General features: G+C 35.8%; 1 protein-coding gene and 1 pseudogene across 6 annotated transcripts in view; one reads left to right on the forward strand and one right to left on the reverse strand.

Annotated features, from left to right (window-relative positions):
- Fam133a (family with sequence similarity 133 member A) overlaps positions 1–24,436 on the forward strand; it is a 42,594-nt gene extending 18,158 nt beyond the window's left edge. For 3 of the 6 annotated variants that reach the window (XM_051179583.1, XM_051179580.1, XM_051179581.1), the window contains exons 3-4: positions 2,324–2,403; positions 23,573–24,436. In XM_051179583.1, coding sequence (XP_051035540.1) covers positions 23,644–24,393 — 750 coding nt within the window. In that variant the 5' untranslated portion in view covers positions 2,324–2,403; positions 23,573–23,643 and the 3' untranslated portion in view covers positions 24,394–24,436. The remainder of the gene's footprint in view (positions 1–2,323; positions 2,404–23,572) is intronic. The other 3 variants (XM_051179584.1, XM_051179582.1, XM_051179579.1) reach the window with 1 other exon arrangement.
- Positions 20,565–21,230, reverse strand: LOC127218566 (high mobility group protein B1-like; annotated as a pseudogene).
- Positions 24,437–25,310: the final 874 nt, after the last annotated feature.

A 25,310-nucleotide genomic window follows, 5' to 3' on the forward strand; every position in this document is an offset into this window, starting at 1 on the left:
CCTCCACTACTGGTGGGATTGCAATCTTGTACAGCCATTTTGGAGATTAGTATGGTGGTTCCTCAGTAAAATGGAAATCAGTCTACCACAGGAGCCAGCAATCACACTCTTAAGCATATACTCAAATGATCCATACCCATGGAACAAGACATGTGTTCAGGTATGATTGTAGCAGCATTATTTGTAATATTAAAAACCTGGAAGCAACCTAGATTCCCCTCAACTGAAGAATGGATAAGAAGATGTGGCACATTTACAAAATGCAATACTACTTTGCAAGGGAGGGCAACGCAATCTTGAAATTCTCAGGCAAATGGATGGAACTTGAAGAAACCATTCTGAATGAGGTAACCCAGTCACAAAAGAGGAACATGGTAAGTACTAACTTATATGGATTTAGACATAGAGCAAAGGATCACCAGCCTATTATTCACACCGCCAGAGAAACTAGGATACAAGTATGATTCTAAGAGTTTCATACAAGGTACCTCACAGAAGGGGGAAAGGACAAGATCTGAGCATGTTGGGATTGGGGGGTGGATAGTGAGTGGAGTGGAAGCAAGAGAAAGAGAAGGGGAGGAGAGGAAAGCACGTGCAACTAGGAAGTCAGAGGATGAATAGACAAGAGAAGAGAAAGAGAGAGGGAGGGAGAGAGAGAAACCCTAAAATAGGAAGCCATTATAGGTTTGAAGAGAAAACTGACTCTAGAAAAATGTCCAGAGACTTACAATAGTGACCCCAACTAACAATTTGAACAACGGTGGAAAGGCTACCATAAATGCCCTTCCCTGATAATGAGATTGATGACTAAGGTATCCACCATCATAGAGCCCTCATGTAGTAGCTGATAGAAACAGAAGTAGACACCCAAAACTAAGCACTGAGCCAAACTGGAATCCAGGTGCAGAGAGGGATGACAAGACCAGTCTACATAAACCTACAGATACAGCTGACCTGAAGAAGGAGGAGCTAATTGTCCTACAAACTGATAGCTAGGAATCTAGCATTGGACCGACTCAGACACCCTGAACATTGGTCTGAGTTAGAAGGGCTGAGCAGAAGGGCTGAACTCTGACATTGGAACCAGGATGTATCCCTGGTGTACAAAAGGATTTGGGAGCATATTCCACATTGAGGTTTACCCCCTTAACCTAAATGCAAGAGGGAGGGCCTAGTCCCTACTCCAATTGACCTGACAGATTTAGATGGCCCCTCCTAGAAGGCATCACCCTGCATGTGGAGTTGGGGGGGAATAGAAGGGGTGGAGTTGTCAGGGGACATGTAGGGGTGGGAGAGAGGGAGGGATGGAGAGACAAGGGAGAGGGATCAGGGATCGATAGGTAAAATAAGAAAAATAAAATTTAAAAGTTTACTAAAAAAAAAGAAACAGTGTGGAAAATAGAAAAATATTTTTCTTCATAAATTAAAGTTTATATTAACCACTAAAAGGCTCAATAAACATAAAAAGAGTAACAGAATGAACATAAGAACAAGAGGCAGTGTTGGAGCAGTGTGGACCACTGTATTCTGCTCATGTATGACAGGACATTCTTGAACTCTCAGCAGTTCAGTAACCAGTACAGGAGATGAAAACATTTGGAACTTTTGTCTCTACTCCCTGAGAATTTCTGGAAGTTTAACAGTTGCTAGGTTAAAATGAAACTTCTCTAGAGTATATCCCAGTAAGTTACCCATTCTATAAATAACCCTTCAACCACACACCTGAAAGGAACTCTAACTAATTGAGTAACAAAACCAAAAAGTCTTCAAAGTAGAAGAAAAGTAGTTGGGAAGTAGAAATGGGTAAGATGGAATAGAAGGGGGACAACAGTGTGCAATGAGAGATGAATATAATGAAAATACATGAAATGAATTTATGAAAATGTAATAATAAATTAAATTTTATGCAGAATTAATTTATGCTAATAAAAACTTGAAAATACTGTTATCTTATTACTCATAATTTTAAAGCACTATAGAAATTTAATATGCATATTATGAGATTGATGGTAGAGGAGTGTTCATGAGGCACGGAGAAGAAATAAATTCGGTAAACAAATATGTGGAGAAAATATGTGGCTTGGAAATAATATGTATTTTTTTTTTAGTAAGGCATACACAATTGAATAAATAACTAATCCTGAGTGTATCCACAGTTCTAGAGTGTTTCTCTGAATAAAAGAACATTTTTCCCTAGTCAGCATTCTTCATCAGCTTTAGTTATAATTGTTGTTACTTTAACTTTTCATTCTATAAATCTTATTGCCAACTTTCCATAAAAACTTATAAATATCAATTCTTTCATTTTTGTTAAATTGAAAAGAACCTGAAAAACATTTTGGGAGGAAAAATCTGGAAAGGTGAAAGAAAAAAGAAGTTGTGCTATCCCAGACTCCAAATTAGGTAAGTGATTGAGAAATAGGGAATAATGTGCTTTCGTGTAGTGCTGATAATGAAGCTAAGGAGAAGAATAATGCTGATCAAGTCATTGCTAAGAAAGACAACTGAAGTTGCTCCTCATGCTGATTTGCTTGTCCAGACTTACTATTAGGAGAGTGGTTAGTCTTACTACAACTTGATATACCATGTTTTGTTGATACTCATGGGAGACTTGTCCTTTCCTAAACAGCAAAAGGGAGGATTGGATTAGGGTGTGGGAACACAAAGGGATTGGGGTGAGAGTGGGAGGAGAAGACAGAGGGGAAATTTCAGTCAGGATGTAAAAGTGATTGAATGAATGAATACAACAACAAGACATAATTTGGTTGAAGAAAATACTGATTTTTACACAAATAGTTAATTTTTACATGTGATATGTATTAAAAAAAATACCTAAAATCTTATCTAAATATGTTCATTAGCACTGACTTTTTTAAAGATTATGGAAAGACTGCTCTAAATAAGCACAATTAAGTTGTGCTTACAAAAGGAAACACTATGTGCCAAAGCCAAGGATAAAAAGAATATGGTATATCTGAAATATTGGTAGAAGGTAATTGATATGAAAATATAGAGAAAAAGGAGTGTGTTAAAAGGGAATGTGGAAAAGATACACAATGAAGTGTTCTTCAGACTAGAGATTATAGAGTCAGTTAAGGATTTTGGATTGTTTGCTAAAGCCTTTGAAGGTGTTTATTTGTATTTGTTGAGCTCAGGAAAAGTAAACTAAGTCTGAAAAGTAAAAAGTAGGACAGTTAGAAAGAAATATTGAAAGGTGAAATGCGTGGCCATTATTTTTGATGCTGTAGCCACGCATTTCTTACCAAGAAGATTTGTAATTTCATAATAAATTATTTTGTGATAAACTAATTTTTCAGTATTAGCAAAATACTGAGAGAATTTTTAAGTACTCAAATCACACAGTAAACAGATTTGTAGACATGATTTTAAAAAAAAAAAACAGATTACTATGGCTATCAGTAAGCATCTTCTAGTCTTCAATGTCTTTTTCCTCCCTTAATATATAATATCTCCCACAGCTTATATTTTAAATGCTATTACAGTTATACAAGTACCATCTAAAATCCTAAAGTTTTAATATTTTTACTCATATGTGCTTTTATCACACCAAATAAAAAACACTCCATGGAACTTAATTATACCAATTTAAATATTTCCTTTATGAAACAGCCATCTTTTTCTTTGTAATTATTTGTTTCACAGAATATTCCTACATTCTGTATTTGTCATATTTCCTCACTACATCATTTAAGTTGTTCCTCTTTCTACTATCCATGATACATTCTGATTATTTTCTGACAAAGCACAGGTTTCATTCTTTTTTGACATATTTTAAGTAACACTCAGTTTTTCTAATTTTTGTTCCTTTCTTTAAAAGTTAAGCCCCCAAGTTATGATTGCCTGCTTTTAAATACAGAATAAACTTTGAGACAACATATTTTTTCATTTTAAAATGATTATGGTTGTATTTAAGTCATATAATCATTATTCACTTTAAAGTAGTAATTCAAACTGATGAAAAGCAAGTTGCCTTCCATGTTAGCTGTCTATAAAACTTTAAAGTGGTTTCCTATTTTTCACCTTTGGCTTTTGAGAAAATCGGTTGCCATATAGCGCAGACTAAGCTGGATCTCCTTATAGAGATGAAACTTCCTTGAATTTATAAGCTTTCACTCCTGCATGCTAGAATTATAAGTTTGTGTTGCCACACTTTGCTATATGTTTGTCTATTTTGTTTAATTATTGAATACTTCTGATGAGGAGGAATCTTGTATTGATTCTTTTTGGACGTCATCTAGCAAATAAAAGTATAAGAGTTTTATAGAGGTGCTTATTATAATGCTTATGGTAGTAAATAACTTATCTATGTGCTCACATTTATTACTGTTGCAGAATTTAAAATTTATTCCATGAAAGAAATCAAGTTATTTTTTTTTATTTTAAAAAGTATCTTATTTTACATACCAAATCCCAGCACCAGATCTCTCCCATCCTCATACCCCCCCACCACCACCATCTCCCTATCCTACCCTTGATCTACTCCACAGAGAGGGTGAGGACTCCCATGGGGAATAATAAAAGTCTGACACAAAATTTTGTGTAGGACCATGACCCTCCCCACTGTATCTAGGCTGAGAGAGTATCCCTCTGTAGGGTATGGGCTCCAAAAACCAGTTCATGTACTAGGGATAATTAGTTTCCACTGCAAGTAGCCCCATAAAATTCCCAAGCCTGCCACCTGTGGACCACATTCAAGGAGCCTAGTTCAGTCTTACATAGGTTCCCCAGCTGTCTATCTAGAATCAGTGAAGTCCAACTTGCTTGGGTCAGCTTTTTATGTGGGTTTCCCCATCATGGTCTTCAACCCTTGGATCATGTTATCACTCCTCCCTCTCTCCAAACTGACTCAAGGATTTTGGCCCTTTGCTTAACTATGGGTCTCTGTATCTGCTTCTATCAGTTACTGGATAAAGGCTCTATGATGGCAATTAGGAAATTCATCAATCAGATTATAGGGGAAGGGTAGTTAAGGTATATTCTCTACTATTGCTTAGATTCTTCATTGGGGTCATGCTTGTGTATTACTGGGAATTATAGTGGTTTCTCAGAAAAATGAGACTCAATCTACCTCAAGAACCAGCAATTCCACTCTTAGTCATATACACAAAAGATAAACACTCATACAACAAGAACATTTCTCCAACTGTTTTTTTTCATAGCAGTGTTATTTGTAATAGCCAGAACCTATAAGCATCTAGATGAGCCCAACCAAATAATGTATTCAAAAATGTTGTACACATACCCAATAGAGTACTACTCAGGGAAGAAAAAATAATGATACCTTTAATTGTGTGGAACTAGAAGATATCCTGAGTGAGGTAACACAGACACAGGAAAACAAAGAAGGTATGTAATCACTCATAAATGAATATTATACCTAAAGCAAAAGATAACCAGCCTACACTCCACAGAAGCCATGAAACAAGGGAGACCCTAAGAGGGACATATATGGCCTACTACCCACAAAGGATAAATGGACAAGACCTCCTGAATAAAATGGAAGTGTGGGAGATGTGCAGGGTAGTATGAGAGTGGGTATGGGTAAAGAGTAGGAGAGAGGGAGAACATGAGGGATCAGGAAGGTCGAGAGGGAGGGCAAGGTAAGAGATATCTTGATAAAGGGAGCCATGATGGGATTAATGAGAAATCTGGCACTAAGGAAATTCCCAGAAAAAGAACTTCAATTCTTAAATTATTACCTAAAGGAAGAGAAGTTACTGGGATTATGGTAAACATGAGATCACTGAGTACTTCGTATATATTATTCTGTCAACTATACAGGCAGGTTAGTTCAATTTTAGTCAAATGAAGAAAAATAATTACAAAGGATATGTAAAGCAGATGTCATCTCACTTTGGAACTTTACTATGTATATTTGTGACAATGTAGTGGCTTATGTTTTTAGATACTTAGGGACAGTTAATCTACAAAAATATTCAAATAATAATCTACAGGAAGAATGGAAGAAAAGTACTACTTTGCTGAATGCATAGTAATCCAGAATATAAAATTAAAAAATATGTGGTAGAGTCTATAGATTATTAAGACAGAATTAGATAGTAATAATTTTCCTTTTGTTGATTAAACTAACACTATTACCTACCCATAGATTTTCTCATGGGTATAAAAATAAGTGCAAACTTGAGCCAGTATAGTTTAACAGTACTTATTTTCAAGTTGTATAAGGAAGGAAAGATTTTAAAAGTAATAAATGATATTTTATCTATTGGTTTCCCACCCCAAAATACCCATAGTGTCGTAAAAGTAAGTTTGTAAGTAGCCACATGACAATGCAGAACAATTCATTGACTGATACAGCCATAAGAATCATCTCTGTCCTTCTATACCACTGAGATTTTTTTTTTTTTTTTTTTTTTTGCTATGAATATCTGGTTCCACTGTCTAAGGTCCATTAGACTGCTCAGTCCTTCTAGCTGAGACCCATGTTCAGGGAGTCTGAATCAATCCCATGCTGGTTTCCCAGCTCTCAGTCTGAGAGCCCATTAGCCCTTCCTTGTTCAGGTCAGCTGTTGCTATGTATTTCTGCAGCCTTGTCTAGTCAGACCTCTCTGCATCTGGATTCCAGTTCAGCAGAGCGTTTAGTTGTTGGTGTTTCCTTCTGTTTCCTTCAGCTATTGAGGGCTCCATGATGGTGGATAGGTTAGCCATTAATCTCCTTGTCAAGGAGATAGGTTAGCCGTTAATCTCCTTTCCATTGTTTCTCAAATTGTTAGTTGGGGTACATTTCTCTAGAGTAAGTTTTCATTCAATCTTGTAGGTTTCTATACATTTCTCTAGAGTCAGTTTTGTCTTATGACACATAACGGCTACCTATTTTATGCTCTCTCTCTCTCTCTCTCTCTCTCTCTCTCTCTCTCTCTCTCTCCCTCCCTTATCCATCTCTCTTTTCTCTCATCTATTTCTTCCCTGACTCGATCTTCCTACTTCCATATGCTTTCCTCTCTTTTTCTTCTCTTTCTCCTAGTTCCCTCTCCACTCACTGCCCACCCCACAACCCATATGTTCCGGAGATCTTGTTCCTTTCCCCTAATGTGAGGGACCTTATATGAATCTGTTAGGATCCTCCTTCTAGCCTAATTTCTCTGGTGGTATAAATTATAGGCTGGTGATCATTGCTCTTTGTCTAAAATCCAAACATGAGAGAGTACATACCATGTCCCTCTTTTTGTAATTTGTTTATCTCATTTGGTAAACATCCACTTTCCCTGAGAATTTCAACATTTCATTGCTTTATTTTTTTAATTTTTTCCCCCGCAGAGTAGTATTACATTGTGTGAATGTGCCACATCTTCTTTATCCATTCTTCAGTTTAGGGGCATCTAGGTTGCTTCCAGGTTCATGCTATTAAAAATAATGCTGCTATGAACATAGTTGAACACATGTCTTTGTTGCATGGATGTGGATCATTTGGGTATATGCCTAAGAGTGGGATTGCCAGGTCCAGTGATAGAATGATTCCCATTTTCCTGAGGAACTGCCATACTGATCTCCAAAATGGCTGTACATGTTTGCACTCCCACCAGCAGTGGAGGAGTGTTCCCCTTTCTCCACCTCCTCTCCATCATCAGTTGTCATTGGTGTTTCTAATATTCTCCATTCTAGCAAGAGAAAGATGATATCGCAAAGTTGTTTTGATTTGCATTTCCCTGATAGCTCAAGATGTTGAGAACTTTCTTAAGTGTCTTTCAGCATTTTTGATTTCTTCTATTGAGAATTCTTTCTTCAGTTCTGCACCCCATTTTTAATAGGGTTATTTGGTGTCTTGTTGACAAGTTTCTTGAGTTCTTTGTATATTTGAGAGATCAGCCCTTTGTAAAATATAGGATTGGTTAAGATCTTTTCCCCACTGTGTGGGCTGCAGTTCAGTATTGTCAACTGTGTCCTTTGCCTTACTGAAGCTTCTCTGTTTGAGGAGGTCCCGTTTATTAATTGTTGATCTCAGTGTCTATGCTACTGGAGTTATGTTCAGGAAGCAGTCTCCAAATTGTTCAATGGTACCTCCCACTTTCTCTTCTAAGAGGTTCAGTATAGCTGGATTTATTTTGAGGTCTTTGATTCATGTGGACCTGAGTTTTGTGCATGGTGATAGACATGGGTCTATCTGCAGTATTCTACACACAATCATATAGATGTGCCAGCACCATTTGTTGAAGATGCTTTCCTCTTCCCATTGTACACTTTCAGCTGTTTTGTCAAAATTCAGGTGTTCATAGGTGTGTGGGTTCATATTATGATTTTCGACTCATTTCCATTTTTCTACTTGTCTATTTTTGTGCCAATACCAGGCTATTTTCAGGGCTATAGCTCTGTATTAGAGCTTAAAGTTGAGGATGATGATGCCACCTGAAGTTCCTTTATTGTGTAGGGTTCTTTTGGCTATCCTGGGTCTTTTGTTTTTCCATATAGAGTTGATTATTTTCCTTTCAAGTTCATTGAAGAATTGTGCTGGGAATTTGATGGGGATTGCATTAAATATGTAGGTTGCTTTTTGCAAGATTTTTTTTTTTTTTTACTATGTTTATCCTTCCTATCCAAGAGCATAGGAGATCTTTCCATAATCTGGTATCTTCTTTAATTTCTTTCTTTAAAGACACAAAGTTCTTCTGATATAGGTCTTGTACTTGTTTGGTAATCATTACCCCAAGATACTTTATGTTGTTTGTGGCTATTGAAAAGGGTGATGTTTCTCTTATTTCTTTCTCAGCCCCTTTGTCATCTGAATAAAATAGGACTACTGATTTTTCGGGGTTTATCTTGTATCCTGCTAGTTTGTTGAAGCTATCAGGTGTACGTGTTCCCTGGTAGCGTTTTTGCGATCGCATATGTAAACAATGATATCATCTTCGAATACTGATACTTTGACTTCTTCCTTTCCAATTTGTATCCCCTTGATGTTCATTTGTTGTCTTATTGCTTTAGGTAGAACTTCAAGTACAATATTGAAGGGATATTCAGAGAGAGGGCAGCCTTGTCTTTTTCCTGATTTTAGAGGAATTCTTTAAGCTTCTATCCATTCACTTTGCTGTTGGCTGTTGGTTTACTGTATATTGATTGCTTTAATATGTTGAGGTATGCTCCTGTTATCCATGATCTATCCAAGACCTTTATCATTAAAGGGAGTTGAATTTTGTCAATGGCTTTTTCAGCATCTAGGGAGATGATCATGTGGTTTTTCTTTTTCAGTTTGTTTATATGGTGGATCACGTTGAGCCATTCCCGAAGCCCAGGGAAGAAGCCTATTTGGTCATGGTGGATGCTTCCTCTGATGTATTCTTGGATTCAGTTTGCCAGTATGTTATTGAGTATTTTGTATCAATGTTTGTGAGGGATGTTGGCCTATACTTTTCTTTTTTTAGTTTTGTCTTTTTGTGTCTTGTGTACCAAGGGGATTGTGCCCTTGTAAAAAGTGATTGGTAATAAACCTTCTGTTTCTATAGTGTTGAACAATTTGAGGAGTATTGGTACTAGCTCTTCCTTGAATTTCTGGTAGAATTCTGCCCTGAAGACATTTGGCCCTGGACTTTTTTTTTGCTTGGAGTGTTTTGATGACTGCATCTATTTCATTAGGTGTTAGAGGTCTATTTAAGCTGTTTATCTGTTCTTGATTTTATTTTGGTAAGTGATAGTTATCTAGAAATTTGTCCATTTCCTTTGAATGTTCAAATTTTGTGGAGTACAAGTTTTCAAAGTATGACCTGAAAATTGTCTGGATTTCCTCAGTGTCCGTTGTTATGTCCTCATTTTTGCCTCCGATTTTGTAATTTTCATGTTCTCTCTTTGCTTTTTTTGTTAGTTTGGATAAAGGTTGATTTTGTCCAATAAACAACTATTTGTTGCATTGATTTTTTTGTATTGTTTTCCCGTTTTCTTCTTTATTGATTTCAGCCCTACAATTGATTATTTCCTGGTATCTGCTCCTTCGAGCTGAGTTTACAACTTTTCATTTTAAGGCTTACAGTTGTGCTGTTAATTCTCTAATTTGACTATCCTCTGCTTTCTTCATATGGACACTTAGTGCAATGAACTTCTTCATAGCAGTGCTTTCAAGGTGTCCCATTAGTTTGGATATATTGTGTTCTCATTCTCAATGAATTTTAAGAAGTCCTTAATTTCTTTTTTTATTTCTTCTTTGGACCATGCTTGGTGCAATTGTGCATTGTTCAGTTCCCATTAGTTTGTAAGGTTTCTGCGATTTGTGTTACTGTTGCATTCCAACTTTAAAGCAAGGTGGTCTGATAAGTTTCAGGGGACTCTTCCAATTTTTTGTATGTGTTTAGGTTTTTATGTCACCTAGTATATGGTTGATTTTAAATAAAGCTCCATGTGGAACAGAGAAGAATTTAAATTCTTTTGTGTTTGGATGGAATGTTCTATAAATGTTTGTGAAACCCAATTGAGATATATATTCTGTTTGTTCTTTTATTTCTTTGTTAAGTTTCTGACTGGTGGTCCTATCTAGTGCTGACTGTGGGATGTTGAAGTCTCCCACTATAAGTGTGTGAGGTTTTATGTGAGCATTGAGATTTAGTAGCATTTTTTTGCAAATGTGGGTGCCTTTGTATTTGGGGCATAGATGTTCAGAATTGAGACTTTGTACTGATGGATTTCTCCTCTGATGAATAAGAAATGAATGTCTTCATCTCTTTTTATTGATTTTGGTTTTAAGTCTAACTTGTTAGATATTAGGATAGCCACACCTGCTTGCTTCTTGGGTCCATTTGATTGGAAGATCTTCTCCCAAACCTTTACCCTGAGGTAATATCTGCCTTTGAATTTTATGTGTGTTTCTTGTATGCAGTAGAAGGATGCATTCTGTCTTTTTATCCATTCTGTAAGCCCGTGTCTATTATAGGTGAGTTAAAACCATTAATATTGTAGGAAAGTAAATACCATTGATTATTAATGCTTGTTTGTTTTAGATTTGTTGTTGTTGTTGGTATTGTGAATATATACATATTTACAATGGCTAATGCTAAATTATTTAAGCAAAAATAATTTAATACCTGTTCATAAAATTAAATGCAGGGAAATTAAATAACATTTAAAAAATCTTATTTTTCATAAGAATCCCATTTCTCTCTTCCTTCCATCCTGCCAGTCCCCACACCTTTGACCCACTCCACTGATCCCTCAGCTAATGTGAGGCCTCCCATGGGGAAATCATCAAAGTCTGTCACATTATTCGTTGCAGATCCAAGGCTCTCCCCCATATATCTAGGCTGAGCAAGGAATCCCTCCACAGGAAATGGGCTCCAAAATGTCAATTAATGCTCTAGGGATAATTACTACTTCCACTGCCTGTGGCCTCATAAACTGCCTAAGCCCCTTAACTGTCAGCTATATTCAGCGGGCCTAGTTAAGTCTTATGCAGGGTTCACAGCTGTCAGTGAGGTCCCATTTGCTCTGGTCAGCTATTTGTGTGGTCTACAACATGTTGTTGACCCCTTTTCTCATAGTGTCACTCTGCCCTCTCCATATCTAGTCTCTAGGAATATGGCCCAATGTTTAGCTGTGGGTTTCTGCATTTGCTTCCCTAGTTACTGGATGAAGGCTGTATGATGGCAATTAAGGTATTATCAACCTGATTATAGCAGAAGAGCAGTTCAGGTAGGCTCTCCAACATTGCTTAGATACTTCAATGGGGTTATCCTGTGAATTTTCCCTAGTGCCAAGTTTCTCGTTGACATCATACCAGCTCCCTCTATGAAGGTATATCTTCCCTTGCTCTCCTTCTCTCCTTCCTCCTTCCTGATCCCTCCTATTCTCCTCCCTCCTCCCCATTTCCCCTCACTACTATCCTACAACCCCCCACACACTCCCCAACTTACTCAGGAGATCTTGTCTCTTTCCCCTTCTCAGGGCATCCATGTGCATCTCTCTTAGCATCCTCCTGATGGGAGAATGTCCTTCTGTATATATGTTCCTCTTATTGGTTGATGAATCAAACACTGTTTGGCCTATAGAGGCAGGGAGTTAGTCAGGATTAAGAGACAAAGAGAATTCTGGGAAAGATAGGCAGAGAGAGACAAAGGGACACCATGTAGTGGAGGAAGGGGTAACAGGTCTGGACCCTTCTCAGGCAAGATAAGACCACATGGAGATACTTAGATTAGTATAAATGGGCAAATAATTAAGACAGAGCTAGCCAATAAGAAGCTCTAAGAACCAACCAACAGTTTAATAATTAATATAACATCCAGGTGTTTATTTGGTGTTGAAAAGGGGCAACAGGACCTACTGGGACAAGAAAAACTTGAACACCTAGCTTCTCTGGAGTCATAGATTATAAACTGGTTATCCTTTGCTCTATGACTAATATCCATTTATGAATGAGTACATACCATGTTTGTCTTTCTGTGTCTGGGTTACCTTACTCAAGATGGTTTCTTCTAGTTGCACCAATTTCAAGATGCCATTGATTTTTTTAACCCCTTAATAGTTCTCCATTGGGTGTATGTACTACATTTCCTTTATCCATTCTTTTGTACTGGGACATCTACGTGTTTCTAGGTTCTGTGATTACAATGCTGCTATGAACATCGCTGAAAAAAATATATGAAGTTTCATACTTAGGGTATATGCCCAAGAGTTGTATTGTTGGATCTTGAGGTAGATTGATTCCCAATTTCCTGAGAAACTGCAATACTGACTTCCAAACTGACTGTACAATTTTGTACTCCCACCAGCACTGAAGGAGTGATCTCCTTATCCACATCCTCTCCAGCATAAACTTTCATCAGTGTTTTTGATCGTAGCAATTCTGACAGGTTTAAGATAGTATCTCAGAGTTTTTTTGATTTACATGTATCTGATGTCTAAGGATTTTCAGCAATTCCCTAAGTGCCTTCTGGCCCTTTGAGACTCCTCTGTTGCAAATTCTCCATATCTGTGCCCAATTTTTTCATTGAATTATTTGGTATTTTGAAGTCTACTTTATTGAGTTCTTTGTATATTTTGAAGATCAGCCCTTTGTTAGATGTGGGGGTTGGTGAAGACATTTTCCCATTCTGTAGGTTGTCATTTTTAACTTGTTGACTGTGTCCTTTGTCTTACAAAAGCTTCTCAGTTTCAGGGGGTCCCATTTATTAATTGTCAATCTCAGTGTCTGTGCTACTGGTGTTATGTTCAGGAAGCGGTCTGCTGTAACAATTTGTTCAATGGTACCTCCCACTTTGTCTTTAAAGAGGTTGGTACCTCCCACTTTGCCTTCAAAGAGGTTCTGTGTGGCTGCATTTATGTTGAGTTCTTTTTATCCATTTGGGCTTATGTTTTGTGCATGGAAATAGACATGGGTCTGTGTTCTTCATGTCAGCATCCAGTTGTGCCAGCACTATTTGTTGAAGATTCTTTCCTTTTTCCATTTTGTATTTTTAACTTCTTTGTCAAAAATCATGTGTTCATAGGTGTGTGGATTTATATGATCAATTTAGTCAATAAATAAATGGTGATGAAAAGAGGTGTTTCATAGGCACATATAATTTCTAAAGTTACTTCTTCATTTACAAAATGAAATATATCATCCCAGTCTTTCAGTATGGATTGAATATAGTGAGTTCTCTAAGGAAAATACTCCAGTATGAAAAGGAGGAAGTATAATCATACATTAGATAAAACTGGCATACTGCCTATCAGATGATCAAAAACAATAACATCAGTGATAAACCCTATGAGAAATATATACCATGAATATGATATGATAACAATAGTAATTTGTGTGTTCTTCTTTGTAATAACATATAACTGAAGCCTGTGATCAAAAAATAATAAAATTCTAAATTGAAATAAAATTCTACCAAATAAATATCTGTTCATAACTCTTACAAATGTGTGGCATTAAACTCTCTAACTAGAGTATCCTGAGTGACATAACTAAATTGAAAGGGTTATCGATTTCTGGGGGTTAAACTGATATTAACTTACAACTAAGGCACTTTAAATGATGAATACTCATTAGTAGATGTTCCATGACATCATAATATAATTAATCATATAAGGGAAACTAGGTATAGGGACTACCAAAGTATCTTGTACTATTCTTTAAATTTTCCAGGAATTTAAAACTATCTTAAAGTGTTGGTTTTATGTGTGAGATGATGAACAAGTTAATTAGATTGATATAATTATTCTTCAATAGGCTCATAAGTCATAACATGACTTTGTGCCCTATAATTATGAGCAGCTATGATTTCCCAATTCCTTATAAACTATTTGAAATGGCATTGCTTCATTAGTATAAAATTGAAACAATTAAATACTATACAGTGGCTTATCTTTCAATTATTAAATTTATAATGTACTACTTTGTTCATAAAATTCAGAGACTGTTTTACTCATTTATATATTATGAATAACTATCCAAATGTATACCTGGACTCATTTTCCAGCCATTATTTTATATTTTATCTTTTTCATCTGCAAGCTTTCATTGGTACTATAATGTTTCTAGTATCACCTTTAGGACTGTAGAAATTGATCCCTTGGCATCTGACAATTATGGAGGAGTTAAGAAATTAGAAGTAGCATTTGTCAATTTCTATACTGTTTTCCTGACTAATAAATATTCAGTGCCAGAGTTATGCTACAGAGAATACACTGGAGAAAAAAATCATTTTAACATGGTGGTTTTCTAGTATCCTTGTAGTATAAATAATAAAAACCCAGAAACAGATATTGGGGTTCAAGCAGAAGATCAGAAAGGCATGAGCTCTTTTACTCTTTTAAACAGAATCACTCTTGTGTAGCCAAGAGTCGCCTTGGAGTCACAGAAATGTATCTGCTTCTGTCTCCTGAGTGCTAGAATTAAGGGCATATACCACCACTGCCTGACATTTATGGTGAACTAGTGTGGCTAGCTTTCCATTCTGATCTCCAGGCAAGCTTTATTAAATCATAAACAATATACCACCTAAACAATGTATCACCTGAGTCAAAAGCAGCAATTCCTCCGTCAGAACAGTCACAGACATAATCAAACAGCATGTGTTTATGCTAGAGTTTTATTCCATAGAAATATATTCTATTACATGTACATATATACTAGAGTTAAGGATTCCCAAGAATTTCAAAGTATTATTAAATTTGAACATAAATCTTCATTATTTCTTATTTAACTTGTAAATTAGGTTGTATCTTTGATTTCCTCTGCTATCCACAAATGGAAAGTGGCAAAATACAGTTCACTAATAAAAGGTACTTGCAATCCTATTTTTTACATGACCTGAGACAGCAATATAAAATAGAAACATAAATGAAACATTTGCTGACCATGACTTATAATGAAATTTTCATACTTTTGATATACCTATAATTTTACCATTTATTAAAATGAAAGGAAATCTATTAATGAGATATGTGTGCTTTTTTACTTTTCTAGGAAAAACAGAATTTTAACTGAATGTCTGACTATTTGATATTAGGACATTACAGAGTCATTGACATTTTTTAAAGTTGATTGATATTTATTTTGATATTATATTTATCAATGCAGAGAATGGAATTTCATAGTAGAAAAATATTTTGAGTCAATTTTTTTAAAAATGGAAATTTTACCTTAGTCCAAAGATATAAATTTACTGTATAATTATTTTGTGAAACACAAGTCAGCAACTCAAGCAGCAAATTTTAAAACTAATCATTCAAGCCTGGTGTTGGTAGCACAGGTTTTTAATCTCAGCACTTGGGAGGCAGAGGCAGGCAGACCTCTGTGAGTTCAAGCCAGCCTGGTCTACAGAGTAAATTCCTGGACAGCCATGGCTACACACAGAGAAACCCTGTTTCATCCCCTCTGCAAATTAATCAGTCTAAAACTATAAGGTTGGAGTGGTGACTGGATATATGTTGAGAAATCACAGTATGAAATTATTAGAAGTCTTTGATTAAGATAATTAAGTCATTATGTTTCTATAATCTGGGCCAATTTTGACTGTATAGTAGTAACCACTAAACACAGTGTAAACAATAGATTCTGATCTGTGGTTATCTAGGCATCATTTGTTGGCATTACATGGCATGCTGATAGGTATAACACTAAGTGGGCATACTGTATGTTACATAACATGATTTCAGTAAAATCACAAAATATGATACAGACAAGTATATCTAGAAACATCACAGATACATTATATTTGATTTCAAATTAAATATTTTTGCTGTATGTTCAGAAATGTTTTACTGTTTTCAGATGTTTGTGATCCAACATTCATTTAGTGCTACTCTATCAATAATTTGTATTCTATGGCTAAAATCAAAAACACTATAAAGAGTTTATATTTGAGAGAATGTGGAGAAAGGGGTATACTCCAATGTTTGTGGGAGTGCATACTTGTACAGCCAGTTTGGAAATTGGTATAGCTGTTCCTCATGAAAATGGGAAACAGTCTACCTCAAGATCCAGTAATTCCACTCTTAGGCATATACCCAAAAGATGCATATTCATAAAGCAATGACATCTGTTCAACTATGTTCATAGCAGCATTACTTGTAATACCCAGTACCTTGAAGCAACCTAGATGCCACTCAACTGAAGAATGGATAAAGAAAATATTGTACATTTACACAATGGTGTACTACTTACCTGGGGGGGACAACAATGGAACTTGAAGAAACCATCCTGAGTGAGGTAACTCAGTCACAAAAAGAAAACATGGTGTGTACTCACTCATATTTGGAATTTAGATATAGAGCAAAGGATTACCAGCCTACAATCCACACTGTCAGAAAATCTAGGAAACAAGGAGGACCCTAAAAGAGAGACACATGTTTCTGAAAAGGGCAAAGGGACAATATATCCCAAGCAAATTTGTAGAATGAGGGTATGGGAGAGCAAGTTAGAAGAAAGAAGAGGGGAGAGATGGGCATGAGGGAACAGGAAGATTGAGTCAGGGAAAGAATAGAGGAGAACAAGAAAAGTGAAACCATAATAGAGTGAGGCATTATAGGTTTTAAGTGAAATATGGCACTAGGTAAATGTCCAGAGATCTACAAGGATGAACCCATCTAACAATCTAAGCAATAGGGGAGAGGCTTCTTTCAATACCCTTTCCCGATAATGAGGTTGAAGACTACCTTTTATAACATCCTATAGCCTTCATCTAGTAGCTGATGGAAGCAGAAGCAGACACCCACAGCTAAACACTGAGCTGAATTCCTGGAATCCAGTTGTAGAGAGGAAGGAGTGGTGAGAAAAAGGGTTAAGACCTGGCTAGAGAAACTCACAGAAACAGCTTACCTGAACAAGTGGGAGCTCATGGACCCCAGTCTGATAGCTGGGAAACCAACATAGGACTGACCCAATTTCCCTGAATGTGGTGTTAGTTGGGGGGACTGGGACGTCTAGGGGTGTTCTGGTAGTGGATCAGTATTTATCCCTAGTATACAAATGGACTATGGGAACTCTTTCCACATAGAGGGATACTCTCTTAGCCTAGACACATGGGGGAGGGCCTTGGTCCTGCTCCAAATGATATGACACATCCCCTGTGGAAGGCCTCACCCTCCCTGGGGAGCAGAAAGGGGATGCAATGGTGGTTGGTGGGGGGAACAGGGAAGGAGGGGAGGGTGCGGGAACTGGGATTGACATGTAAAACAAGCTTGCTTCAAATTTAAATTAAAAAATTATCAAAAAAAGGAATCTGTATTGTAAACATCCTATAAATATGCCCATGTGAGTCAACCCAGACAGACCTAGTCCAAAGTTATACTCACATGTTTCCTTGGTTAGCCATTATTCCAAACAAAAAGTAACATGAAATATTCAACGGACTTTGGATCATGTATAAAATTAGCCAAGATTGACAAACAGCAAAAACAGAACTGAACTTCCAATTCATAGAGGTAGACTAGAATCATATCAGACACAAATCCAACAAAAATAGTTTCCATCCCAGATCACTTAACCAAAATTCAAGATCAAGAAAATATGTTCCCTTCAAAATCCACTAGTCCTACAGAAATGTAAACCCATAAGCATATTAACTATGTTACACATATTTTGCTAGTTCAACAATTTATACCATCACTATTTTTATTTAAAATATTTAATTCTCAACTACCTGGATATATAAATATTTTCATTGACTTCAATATTACCTGATTTCAACCCATCTTTCATTCTTTAAATAGTGGTCTCTTAAATGCTCTTAAATATATGAGCTTGTCATATTTTTGCTTAAAATAGCATCTAGCTATTAAGTACCCTGTAAGTATCCCTCAACAAACTTAACTGCTTAACATAGATCCACACCTGGTTTGAATTGACATTTCATGATTTTCTAACTGATGTCAGAACTAAAGCTCAAGGAATAAAAATTAGAATACATCTTGTTATTGCATGCCTAGAATAACAAAAGGAACCACCAAATCCAAGCTTAACAAAAGTTCTCATTGGCTTCTGGTGTTATGGTCAGAAAAACAATGATGTTAGACAGGTCTTTGGTGGAGAAGTAAGAATGAAGATAACAGAAAACATAATAGAAGCTGGATATAACATGAGATAAAACAAAATCAAGAACACTGTAAATTAGACACAGGAGAGTACAAGTTTGTCACTGATATGTGTGTATAGTTCATATTGTGATGGGTAGCTATTATAAGTTGAATTGACAGGTTAGAATTGAAGATAGTGACTAACAGAAAAAAAAAAACTATCATTTTTATCTTCTGCTTAAATGTTGCACTGATTTCTTATCAAGTATAAGACAAATGTTTTTAACACTCAGAAGGGCCCCCCAAGCTTCTACCTACCTATGAAGCTATACTTCCCACCTATACTAACTTCTCTTTAGACTATACCCTCAGTAACTGCATGGTATGCTTTGTAATTCCAGTGTTTTATCACATACTGTTCTTTTTTGTTTGTTTGTTTGGGGGGGGTTAGAGACAGTGTTTCTCTGTGTAGCTTAGGAGCCTCTCCTGGCACTCTCTCTCTCTAGGCCAGGCTGGTCTTGAACTCACAGAGATCCACCTGTGTCAGCTTTCCAAGTGCTGAGATTAAAGGTGCGTTTCACCATAGCCCGACTTATTGTTTACCCTTTCTTTTTAAACCTCTGCAATTATTAGTTTATCAGTATCATCCAGGACTCATGTTCAGTATTCCTCCTCAAATTACATAAACAAATGCAAACATAAAGAACCCAAGTCAAAATTATATAACAAACAGCACTCTATCACACAAAAGCATGTAAAATTACAAGAACACTATTTTTAAAACACTGGCACTTTAAGAGAATGGTAATCTCAAAAAACCACAGAATTGCCAAATTGTTCCCTAAACTGCTAAGCAGATTAAACATGACTAATGAATGAGTTTGGATTTTATAAAGAAAAACTAAATGGATCAGACAACTGGTACTAATATGAAAAACTTTATCATCTTTCCTTGTATCTGATTTATAAAGGGATAAGTCACAATATAGGAAAATATACCCTTACTTTAATTTTAAATGTGGCATAATTTTAAGAAAAGTTGGCTCAACTAATTAAAAATACTTTTTTAAAGTCAAGTTTCCTGAGCAATCCTGTATTTAGATAGATGGTCAAAGGCATTATAGCCAGTGTTCTCATCATAGCTTCCACTAGGACCAATGTCAGCAAAGTTTAATATGGAAGCCTTGTATTTTAAGCTCATGCTTTTGGGGATATATTCTCAAGTCTTTAATAGGGAACTGCAGAATGTAACTGCCATTACACAGTAATGGACGTTAAGAAATGAGTCCTCACATAAGGATTAGAACACAATTTTCTAGTAGTCCTTCAAGGACAGATTTTCAGATTGTTCAATTCTAGTAATTCCATGGTGTGATAGAATTGTTCACTCTCCACTTTGCACATGGGTTATGTACTATCTCTTATTCAACTGATCACAGTTTTTGCAATTTCAATTATGGATGAAAATGTTACCCATCACAATACACAGGGTGTGTAACCCCCTCCCCCCAGCTAACTATATTGAAAAGCACTGAAATAATTCATGTGACCCAAAATAGGCAAAAGAAAACACTAGCTTCCCCTTCAGAAGAAAAATTTGAGACCTATGAAAAGGACAACAATACTAATAAAAAAAATGTATTTACTTAGAAGCATTCAGAATATCAACAAAACAGCTGCAATTATTTTGCAATTACAGAGTGGTATTCAGTTAACAGAAAAATTATCTTTGTATAAGCTGTATCAGAGACAACTGAAGATTGAAAAAAAAAACCCAAAACAAAAAAAGAAAACCAAAACAAAAACTACCGTCCCCATATATAACTAATTTGTGCTGTGCATCAAGCTCCTGCTTTAAATTCCCATGCCAATTTACAACCCCCAGACTGTACCAGGCAAGGTTAGTGGCTATTGAAAATACCAGGGCTACTTAAAGACACATTCGGTAGTGTGTTAACTATACAAAAAAAAGACACTGTACAGTTTAAAAACAAATCTTACAGAGCCTTACATTTCAATTTTTTTCTTTAAAAGGAGTGATTTGTGTACAGGGGGGTTAAATGCTTTATAGACAAAAAAAAAACTGCCCTAGAACCAACTTATTCATCATCATCTTCTACATTTTCGTCTTCCTCATCCTCTTCATCCTCCTCATCATCTTCCTCTTCCTTCTTTTTCTTGCTCTGTTCTGCCTTGACCACCCCCTTTTTCACTGCATTGGGTTTCCCTTTAGTTCTGTAATCAGCAATATCCTTTCCATACTTCTCTTTCAGCTTGGCAGCCTTCTTTTCATAGGGCTGCTTGTCATCTGCAGCAGTGTTGTTCCACATCTCTCCCAGTTTCTTTGCAACATCACCAATGGACAAGCCTGGGTGTTCTCCTTTGATTTTTGGGCAATACTCAAAACAGAGCAAGAAGAAGGCCGAATGAGGCCTCTTGGGTGCATTGGGGTCCTTGAACATTTTTTTTGTCTCCCCTTTGGGGGGGGGTGTAGGTTTTCATTTCTCTTTCATAAGAAGCCTTGTCCGCCTTTGCCATGTCTTCAAATTCCCCCTTTACTTTAGCAGACATGGTCTTCCACCTTTCTGAGCATTTCTTGGAGAACTCTGAGAAGTTGACAGAAGCATCCGGATGCTTCTTCTTGTGTTCCTTCCGGCAAGTTTGCACAAAGAATGCATATGAGAACATTTTGCCTCTCGGCTTTTTAGGATCTCCTTTGCCCATGTTCAGTTGATTTTCTTCCGCGAGGCACAGAGTCGCCCAGTGCCCGTCCGGCTCGCACTTGCCCCGGCGCTTTCTCTATAGAGCTCAATGTACTTCAATGGCTGTGAGAGTGGGAGCCAGATGCAGCCTCCTCACTCTCTCTGCTCGGTAACATCCACTGTTTACCCTTTTTGACATGTCCTGCATTACTAAATTGCAAGGTGGATTTGTTTATTATAGAGATTTCTATATAGAAATTATTAGCTCAGACTGCACATGATAGCACAAACCTTTGACTCCAGCTCTTCACAGGTAGTGGCAGGCAGATTTCTATGAGATTCAGGCAAGCTGTGACATAAAGATTTCTAGGTCACCAAGGACAACATAATGAAATACTGTCTAAAATACATAAATGAATAAGACTACCTTTGGGAATCTCCTGAGTGTTCCTTTCACATAGCCAATCCATGTATCAATTATTGTGTTTATAAATGAGCAAATGTTTTGAATATTTAGTATGGGCCAGATTATGTAATATACTAGGAAAACCACGTGAAATAGGAAAAGTCAAACATGGCCTTTATCCCTCTTGGCCTTATTTTTAGAATTCCACACATACGCACAAGCAAAAGGACTATCAGTTTACTATGCCCCATAAATTAAAGAATAAGTTCTAACATTTTGAAAAAAAGGATGAGAGGTAGACAGGGGCAAATTATTTCATTATAAGGTTGAGTTATATAAAATTGTTGGTGTTAAAACATTGTGCCTTAACATATCAGGGGCGTTATATAATTCATTCTATATATATTTTTTCCTGAGGAATTGATATTTAAACTTAAACCTGAAGGATTGTAACTATAAATGCTCAAGTTTAGAAATTGTTATATTTCATGATCCAAGAAAAATGTAAACAAGAGTTAGTGACTAGATTAAAGTAAGAGTGAAAATTAAGGTATTTATAATAATTAATAATACATGTATAACATTTTTATTGAATTTTGATAAAATGTTAAGCTTTTAGATATTTTCACAATTTCTCCAATTACTGTGGACCTGTAATAGAAGACAGGAAGTAGAAGTATGGAAATAATTTAAAATTAGTCATGAAGGATAAATATAATGTGTTATATGCATAGGGTTTGAAAATAAAGCAGCTTTGATTTAAGTTCTCTTTATATCTTAATTTTGTCTCTGTTACTTCATGCAAGTATTAGTCAAAATATCTAAGCCTTAGATTTTCTGTGAAATGGGTTAAATGATAGGGTCAATTTCATAGACTTAGGCTCAGAATTGAATGAGATAATCCATTGTAGTGATTAACAATTCCTTGGTTATACATATTTAGTAAATGCTAAATATTGAGATCAATTGGGAAGTAATAGTAGCATAGAAAAAGCTAAAAACAATGCATTTGGGGTAAAATGATTAGAATGGTAAGTATCATAAAGGTTTTAACAGCCCAATCTGGTAATGCCTTCCATATGAGAGACGAGAAGGGATTTTCCAGATATTACCCCTGGGTTTCTGTCAAAAGAAATGGAAGTAGATTTTTATGTAGCTACCTACGTTAAAGAGTATCTATGTGCCTAGTAGATTTTAGCTGTAAAATTTCCTGTCTTTACCATGTAAGGCAGGAATGAAAGAAAGAATAAAATGGAATATTAGATTCTATGTACAATAAAATGGTTATTAAACAATTCTGGCACCTTTCAGACTCTTACATGCGATCTATAAAATCCATTTAATTTTTTAATTCATAGTATATTGTCTGTACTAAGAAAAAATAAATTGATATGTAGATTTTACCTATAATGCAACAGTTTTGAAATTTTCTTTTTAAATATAATATTTTAGTACTTGGAGAACTTCATACAGTGTAATTTGATCATATTTACCCCTACCCAAAAAAAACTTATTCCTTAACTTTTTCCAGATCCATTCTTCCATCTCTTACATCCATTTTGAGTATTCTTTTTTTTAAAAAAATAATACTCTTCATCTTTGTTTGTGCTGCTCATGTACTCATGGGTATGGGGTCATTCACTAGACAACAGTCATCCTACCAGGAGCAATACCTTTAAAAGTCCAACTGTCTCTCCCTAGAATCTGTCAGTTGTTAACAGTTCCTTTGTTAGAGGTAGAGCTTGGAGTTCCTCTCATCTTTGTGAAAGAATTGTGACTGCTTGATCTTGTCCAGAAAAGCACAGCCTCTATGACTTCATGATTGCAATAGTCTTAGCATGTTCAGAAAACACTAAATTGCTCTGTTTCTGATCTAATTTTCATGTATACAACCTTTCCCCTCCTCTTCAATGATGATTACTAATGAAATTCACAGATAAACATATATATTATTGTGCCTTAAAGGTGTTCAATTATTCTCTGATTGCTTCTATCACAGAATGAAGACTACATAGTAAACTAGAAGTAACCTTGACAACTGATAGTCTTCTCTGACAACCACCTGGCACCATGGGGAAGCGTGATAACCGAGTAGCATATATGAATCCTATAGCAATGGCCAGATGGAGGGGTGCAAGTCAATCTGCAGGCCCAACTATACAAGATTATCTTAATCGACCAAGGCCCACCTGGGAAGAAGTAAAAAAACAATTAGAGAATAAAAAGAAAGGATCTAAGGCATTGGCTGAATTTGAAGAAAAAATGAATCAAAATTGGAAGAAAGAGCTTGAGAAAAGCAGAGAGAAAATATTAGGTGGAAATGTCAGTTCATCCAAAAGGAAAGAGAGAAAGAAAAAGAAAAAGAAGAAATCTTGTCGGTACACCTCATCATCATCAAGCTCTGATTCATCAAGCAGTGCTTCAGATTCTGAAGATGAGCATAAGAAACAAGGGAAAAGGAGAAAGAAAAAAAAGAACCGTTCCCACAAGTCATCAGAAAGCTCCACCGGTGAATCAGAATTGCTAAGCAAGGAGCTTCTCCCAAAGAAGAAAAAGGCAAAGGATGAAACAGAAAAAGAAAAATATGCAAAAAGCTACAGCAAGAAAAGAAAGAAGGCTTGTCCTGAGGAAAAGCCATCCTCTTCAGATTCCTCATTTGAATCAGATTATGAAGAAGAGGTGCAGGCAAAAAAGAAAAGAAAATATGATGAGCAAGAAAGACAAATGGAAAAGGTAAAAAAGAAAAAAAAGAAGAAACATCACAAGAAACACAGTAAGAAGAAAAAGAAGAAATCTAGTTCAAGTCACAAGTCAATGTAATAGAAAAACCAAATAGGCTTTCCATATTTAAAATGAAGCAAAATCTAAAGGACACTTCAACTGTGAAAAGCAAGGTGATATTTACCAAAATGCATGAGATTCCCTGTGTTAATAGAATTATTCTGGACTTTAAGTTGCCAGTAAAATGCCACTGTGCCAGAAAAGACTGTATTTGTTGCCTGCAATATATGTATGTATATATGTATGTATATATATATATATACATACATATATTGCATATATATATGGTTTTGTTTGTTTATTGTCTGTCTTTATGGTAATAGTTACTCCTCTGGGAACCGAAACTCAGTTGTTATACTAGTGTTAAAATGTTTGGAGTTCAATTAAAATGTTTTAGACAATGAATAACTTTGACCAAAAATATATCTAATGTTAAATGTATATAATTTTTAGACATCTTTAAATTATAGTCAGAAACATGCTGACAATTATAGTTGACATTTTGAAGATAAGACAGCATTGTTGATCAAAAATTAATTTTGTATAGTATTTTATTGATGTTACATTGTTTTAAAATTTTGGTTTACATTGGGGAAGGGCGCAAGTCAGGGAGTGGGAAGGGGAAGTGTTTGCTACTCTGGTTAGCTGAATAGTGTGCCTTTAATCCTTACACATCTTGTTTTTGTCAGTGCAGCAGCTATTTATTTTTTACATACTGAAATTGTAGAATGTTGTTATGTATTGTATCAAAAGAACAAGAAAGCAGTTTACAGCGTAAAACCCCCAAAGCCAGGACATTTACCTGCACTTTAGCCCTATTCATTGTCCAGTAGTAAATGCTACTTAACATTAAAACACTATATGATTTGAATTAACTGTTGGTTTTTTGAAGGAGAATCATTTTAAACTGTCCCTGGTTTAATTTGTTTTTTTTTTTTTTACTAATAAACATTATG

The sequence above is a fragment of the Phodopus roborovskii genome, unplaced genomic scaffold (genome assembly GCF_943737965.1).
Source record: "Phodopus roborovskii unplaced genomic scaffold, PHOROB, whole genome shotgun sequence".
NCBI lineage: Eukaryota > Metazoa > Chordata > Mammalia > Rodentia > Cricetidae > Phodopus > Phodopus roborovskii.